At 64.2% G+C, this 6,000-nt stretch overlaps 1 protein-coding gene across 2 annotated transcripts in view; it reads left to right on the top strand.

Moving 5' to 3' along the window:
- Nucleotides 1–827: 827 nt before the first annotated feature.
- The window catches only part of HS6ST1 (heparan sulfate 6-O-sulfotransferase 1), a gene marked incomplete at its 5' end in the record, with an annotated part of 42,582 nt that continues 37,409 nt past the window's right edge, over nucleotides 828–6,000 (top strand). For both annotated transcript variants that reach the window (XR_014297015.1, XM_082658789.1), the window contains one exon: nucleotides 828–1,354. Coding sequence is in view for 1 of the 2 variants with exons in the window: in XM_082658789.1 (XP_082514915.1) it covers nucleotides 828–1,354 (527 nt within the window). The remainder of the gene's footprint in view (nucleotides 1,355–6,000) is intronic.

The following is a 6,000-nucleotide window of genomic DNA, read 5'->3' as shown; positions in this document are numbered from 1 at the left end:
GGGGAGGAAGGTCCCACCACTGCCGTGGGTCCCAGGCTCCCCAACCCCAACCTTCCCTCGTTCCTTCCCGACCCGCGCCCCGCCCCACCGCCCCCAGATCCCACCAAGTCCATCCAGCCCGGGCCCCCTCGCGTTCGGATCTTCAGAGTGCCCAGCGTGCAAAGCCAAGGCTTTCCCTCCCGTGAAGCAGGGAAGGGAACCCAGGCCCCAAGGCACCCGCCGCCGCGAGCCCCTCCAGCACAGAAGGGCCGTCCGCGCCCCACTACACGTTTCTCCAGTCTCTGCCCACGCCTCTGAGGACAGAGGTCAGTTCCCAGTCCTCGCTGCCCGCCTCGGAGCGGCCTCCTCAAGGCCGGAGACCTGCGTCCGGGAGCCAGGTACCGGCCTGCAGCCCCCGGGGCTCTGGGGGCGGGGCCGCGGATCGACGCGGGCGGCGACGGCAAGAGGCGCGGCGGGGGCGGGCCGGGGGCGGGCCGGGGCGGGGCGGCGGCAGACTGCGGAGACGCGGCGGCGCGCGGGGCGGCGCAGAGCGTTCTCGGCGCGGCGCGGAGCGGAGCTGACCGGCGGGCGAGGGGCCGCAGGGGGAGCGGAGCGGGCCGGAGCCGATCCGGAGCTGAGCCGGGATCGGGCCGCGGAGCGGGGCCCGGGCGAGGAGCAGCCATGGCGCCGCGCAGGGCCGGGGCCCGCGCCGCTGCTGGCGACCTGGGTGCCGAGTAGCCGGGCCGGAGCGCGGGCGGCGGCGGCGGCGGCGGCGGAGGCAGCTGCGCCCGTGCCCCCCGCTCTCCAGGCCCCGCGCCCCGCGCCCGGGCCGCCGGCGATGGTGACACATGCGGCGGCGGCGCGCCGGCGGCAGGACCATGGTTGAGCGCGCCAGCAAGTTCGTGCTGGTGGTGGCGGGCTCGGCGTGCTTTATGCTCATCCTCTACCAGTACGCGGGCCCGGGACTGAGCCTGGGCGCGCCCGGCGGCCGCGCGCCGCCCGACGACCTGGATCTCTTCCCCACGCCCGACCCGCACTACGAGAAGAAGTACTACTTCCCGGTGCGCGAGCTGGAGCGCTCGCTGCACTTCGACATGAAGGGCGACGACGTGATCGTCTTCCTGCACATCCAGAAAACGGGCGGCACCACCTTCGGCCGCCACCTCGTGCAGAACGTGCGCCTCGAGGTGCCCTGCGACTGCCGGCCCGGCCAGAAAAAGTGCACCTGTTACCGGCCCAACCGCCGCGAGACCTGGCTCTTTTCCCGCTTCTCCACGGGCTGGAGCTGCGGGCTGCACGCCGACTGGACCGAGCTCACCAACTGCGTGCCCGGCGTGCTGGACCGCCGCGACCCCGCCGCGCTGCGCACGCCCAGGTGAGCGCCCGCAGCCGGCCGCGCCGTCGGCCTGGGACGGCGGGGCGCCTGCTCGCGGCCGCTCCCCCGGGCCCGGCCCTCGCCGGGCGGACCTGCGCCCACCCTCGCTCCCTGCCCTCTTCTCCTGCCCTCTTGGGGACCCCACTCGCCGCGGCTCTTCTGGACCCCCTCCTGATCTCAGGGCGTCCGAGCCCCCAGTTGGTCCGCCGCGGTCCGCCGCTCGAATCCCGCTCTCACCTCCTCCTCTGTGCCTCTTTACTTTTCCCCACCACCCGGCGGGCTGCGCGGAGCCTGGGCTTCCCGGGGTCACCGTCCCCTGCCCGCGGCCCGTCACCTGTCGTGACCCAGCTCTGGGTCCAGGCTAGCCTGTGTCGTCGGGCGGGAAGACGGGTTCCTGTGCGAGTGTAACCCACCTGGAGTGCTTGCTTTCCTGCGCCGCTCTCACGCCCAAATCGGAAGTGAGAGAAGTGAGGTGCCTCTCGCCCTGCACCTGCGGGGCCCCCGGCCCGCCGGCCTGCCTCGAGAGGGCTGGGGAGGAGCTGCCAGGGAAGGGGGCTGGCTCTGCCGTGCCCAAGTGTGCAGGTAGAACAAAGGCCCGAGTGTCCCCTGGGGCTGGGGGCAGGGAGAAGGCAGTGCTGCCTGCCCCTGCGAGTTGGGCCGGAACCAGGCGCAGGCTCGCTCTGAAAGAAGAGCAGACGGAGGCCTAGGGCAGGTTGGGGGGAGCTGAGCTGGCTGGGGGCCCCTATGCAGCCAGGTGCCTTCCCTGGGGGCCCCCATTACTGTGGAGGTTGGGAGCACAGGGCTGACCTGTGTTGGGGGACAGCTCTCCAGGGAAGCGCTTTGTAGCCAGAAACACTCTCTCTCTCCCCACGGTGCTGGGTTTCCAAGGGTTAAAGTGGGAACCTTTTTCTCCTGTTCACGTGGGTGCCCTGCGGGGCCTTCTCCCTGAGATGCCTGGGCTGGGAAGGTCCAGAAAGGAGGTCTTCTTGCCAGCCTTTTGTTTATCTTCCTCGTTTGCCTCAAGAGTGCGTTCACGGGCAAGATGGGCGTTGGGGAGCTGTGTGACCCGTGTAGCTGAGTTCATCAGCACTCCTGGGTCGAAGGTGCAAGGTCTCGGTGTGTTTGGGTGATGAAGCTTTGGTATCTGGCCAGCTCGGAGCTCTCCCTGCTCGGCCTTTCAGTCCTTCTACTGTTGTCTTTCCCAGGTGGTTAGGAAATTGGGGCCATGGAGCTGCGGGGGCGGGGGGGAGTGTCTTCCCACTTTCCCTTGGCTGTCCCCCCACCAACAGCAGCTCCCAGCCTGAGACGTGATGTGCTGGGTGCCTTAAGGCTACATGGCCACCAGTCGGCCTGTCCAGGGGCCCTTGAAGCATTGCTTCCTGCCCAGCACTTGGCCTGATCTGCATAGATGCACTTTGCTGGCCTTGTACCATCCCCTCACCCCTCACTCCCCGGGGTCCTGCCACTCTGTGCTAGACTGGGCTGGGCCTGGGGGCTTGCAGCCACTTGCCCATCTATCCTCTGCCCACCAGGGCTGCAAGCCCCCGGAACTGGGCACTAAGCAACCCACATAAGCCCAGGTGGGCACCTCTCTGCCTGCAGGAGTCGGGGTGTGGAGGGCGAAACGGTCCTGTCTGCCAAAGGCAATTAGGTAGCGAGAGCCCGGAGGGGAGAGGGTGCAGACCTCGCTCTAGGCGCTGCCGAGGGGCCTGAGTCAGGCTTGCCAGCAGACGTGGCCTTGACCCTCGTGTGCCACCAGGACACTCGTCCTACAGCCCCACCTCCTGAGGCTGATTTTCTCTTTGGGTCACCAGGGTGAAGGGCCCCTGGCGTCCCTTCTCCAGAGTCTGTCCACCAGAGCAGAAGGCCCGCTGCCCCTACAGACAGGCACGGAGGAAACGGGGAAGCAGCCAGGGCCTCCGGGTGCTGCGCGAGGGCGGGTGCGTGTGGCAGGGGTGGAAGACTCCGTGCGTGGTCCGCGTGGTCCGCATGCGTGGTCAGCCGTGGCTCCGTCCTGCTGCGGTGGGGAAGTTGCTGAGCTCAGCAGCTGCCGGCTGTGGAGGAGGGGTTTCCAGGGTTCTCGGGAGGCCCGCCCTCTGCCGTCCGCTGGAGGAGTGGGCTGTGCCACCAGGCAGGTGACAGAGCCTTGCCGGCCTTCCGTGTCACTCTCCCTGCCTCTCCCTTCAGTTCTGGTCCAGGCGCCAGGTTGATGGCGTTTTTAATGAGCTTCCTGGAGGGGCCAGGGTAGTCTTGGCTTTGTGTGTTTACAAGCCTGTGTGCTCCCCTAGTCGGGCTGGGCCAGAGCGCTGGGGGTTCAGGAGGCAGCTCCCCCATCTGCCCAGGGACCCGGCACCCAGAGGGACGGTGGCAGTGCCCAGCCCCCATGGGATGCCTGCTGTCGGGTGGTGCCTGGTTTCAGGAGACTCGGGTGTCGCCCTTGCCCTCCTTCCCGCCCTCCCCATGGTCCTGTGGTGTCGGAGCGGCCGCCTGGCTGGTGAACTGAGGAGTGACATGGTACTTTGGGGCCTGGGCCTGGGCGAGAGCCCTTTTCTCCTCCTCTCCGGTCCCCAGGGCCAGCCACCTTGGGGGGTCGGGGTGGGGGGCGAATGTCTTCCCGCTGTGAGGTATGCTTCTAGAATCTCTCCACCGAGCCTCTCCCAGCTCTTGGTGCTGGCGTCCACAGGGCTTTGGGGCCTGCGGTGCGGGGAAGTGAGGGTTTTCACGGCTCCCGTGCTTCCCCGCCCAGCCACGTCAGCCGGGGTAGTTCTGAGATGGGCACGCATCAAGGAGACAAATGGAGATGGACAGGTTTCCAACCTTTTGCTGGAATATGGTTTGGAACTTGCAGCATCTGTGAGTGCTTCCTGGTGTGGAACAGAGGAGCAGGTGTGTGAGCAAAGCACTGGCAGGTCCCTGTTTCGTCCTGTGTCCAGCAAGGGAGCTGCCACACCTGCTGGCATCTGCTAGGAATGCTTGTAAGGCCCCCAGGGAGGCCTGGCCTCAGGCAGGTGGCCGACCGTTGCCAAGGACCACTTTGGTTAGAGTGTGCCAGAGCCCCACGCTGCCATTCACCTCGTAGGGTCGGGATGGTGCTCCTAAGGTCCAAAACGTCCCTCCTTCCTCTTCCCGTCGGCCTGAAAGAGATGGAAGAGGAGACACGGTTAGGGTCTTGCCTCGGTTGCCCTGGAAACGTCCCTAAAATCGTGTAGGCTTCATCTGAAGCCGCAGAGGGCATTTGGGACCTGAGTATGGCTCCCGGGCCACCTTCATGGGGTCCTCTCTGCAGGTGGGCTCCCAGCATCCTTGATCTTAGCCGGCAGAGGCTGTGCTTCCTTGTAGGAGGAAGGAGTCTTAGTGTCAGTCCTGCAGCCTCACTCTGGTCACACACCCTCCCTCCACCATCCCGAGTCCCGTCTGGTTTCAGAAATCCGCTGGTGCAGCCAGCTGCTCCTGTCCCTTCAGCCCCAGTTTTGCTGCCCCTTCCTTCAGGAAGCCTTCCCAGATAGCTCCCTGTTGCCTTAGGTGCCCTTGGCCACTCTCCATCTGCATCCTGGCATGTCCATGGCATGTTGGCACTGGCCAGAGCCCGAACAGGTGCTGCCTACGTGTAGCACCAACAAGAACGTTCACCTCTTGGTCCTGCAGCCTCTCCGGGAGCTGCAGTCAGCGTGCCCTTCCCCCATGTGTCCTATGGTGAGTCAGGTTCAGGGACACAGTCTTGAGTGCAGTGCTGGTCCCAGAGAACCTCAGGGGCTTCTCAGTGGGCCCAGCCAGTGGGCCCAGGTGAGCTTGGAACATCCCTATGGCACCGGACAACTTGGCTTCACAGTCGCATCCTTACGTGCAACTAAGGGACAAAACCTGCATTTGCCTGCAGTGGGGCAGATGTTACCCAGAGCTCATGACAGGGACCAGTGAACAGGGCCCGGCCACCTGAAGGAATTACCCGGAGAGGTCTTCGGTTGAGACGGAAAGAATCTAAGGTCAAGAAACTCAGAGTTAGATTTTCTTTAAGCATGAACAAACAACCAAAAAACCTCTTCTTTTTAAGCAAACGCGTGAGAAGACAAACTTTCAAATGACTTACCGGCGATCAGTTTAAATGATGCCCTGGTTTGTGAAATCATCAGGCTGTACAGCGCACGTTCTCCTCAAAGCACCACAGAACTTACAAGACCAGGGCTTCCTGTCCTCCTAGGCGCTTCCCTTGTAAAACCCGGGGCACTGCAGAGTGGGCTGGACACGGTGCAGGGGCTTGTGTGCCTTCCCGGTGGGTGCAGCTCCCAGCCCTGGGGCCCGGGGGCTGGTGAAGCCCCTGGTCTTCGTGGAATCAGTCAGGGTCTCTTTCTCAGTGGCAGGACTGAGAGGTTTGGCTGCTGCCCTGGGAGAGTGGCAGGCCATCAGCGGGGACCTGGCTTTGTCATCCTTAAGGGACCCTGAGTCTTTTCGTTTCATATTCTTTCCGTTTTTGTTATGAAGTGACGACTGTAGTAGATAATCGGCAGTAAAGTATAAAAAAGGAAAGTTACTGTATTCTCTGTGCGTACCTTTTCTTTTTATTATAATTGGCGCTATAACGTAAATTGTCTACAGATGTTATTCTGTGGCATTAAAAACAATAATTTAGTGGCTACAGGTGACTCACC

The sequence above is a fragment of the Grampus griseus genome (genome assembly GCF_964374135.1).
Source record: "Grampus griseus genome assembly, chromosome: 7".
NCBI lineage: Eukaryota > Metazoa > Chordata > Mammalia > Artiodactyla > Delphinidae > Grampus > Grampus griseus.
The sequence above is the reverse complement of the archived record's forward strand: the minus strand, read 5'-3'. Positions and strand labels throughout refer to the sequence as shown.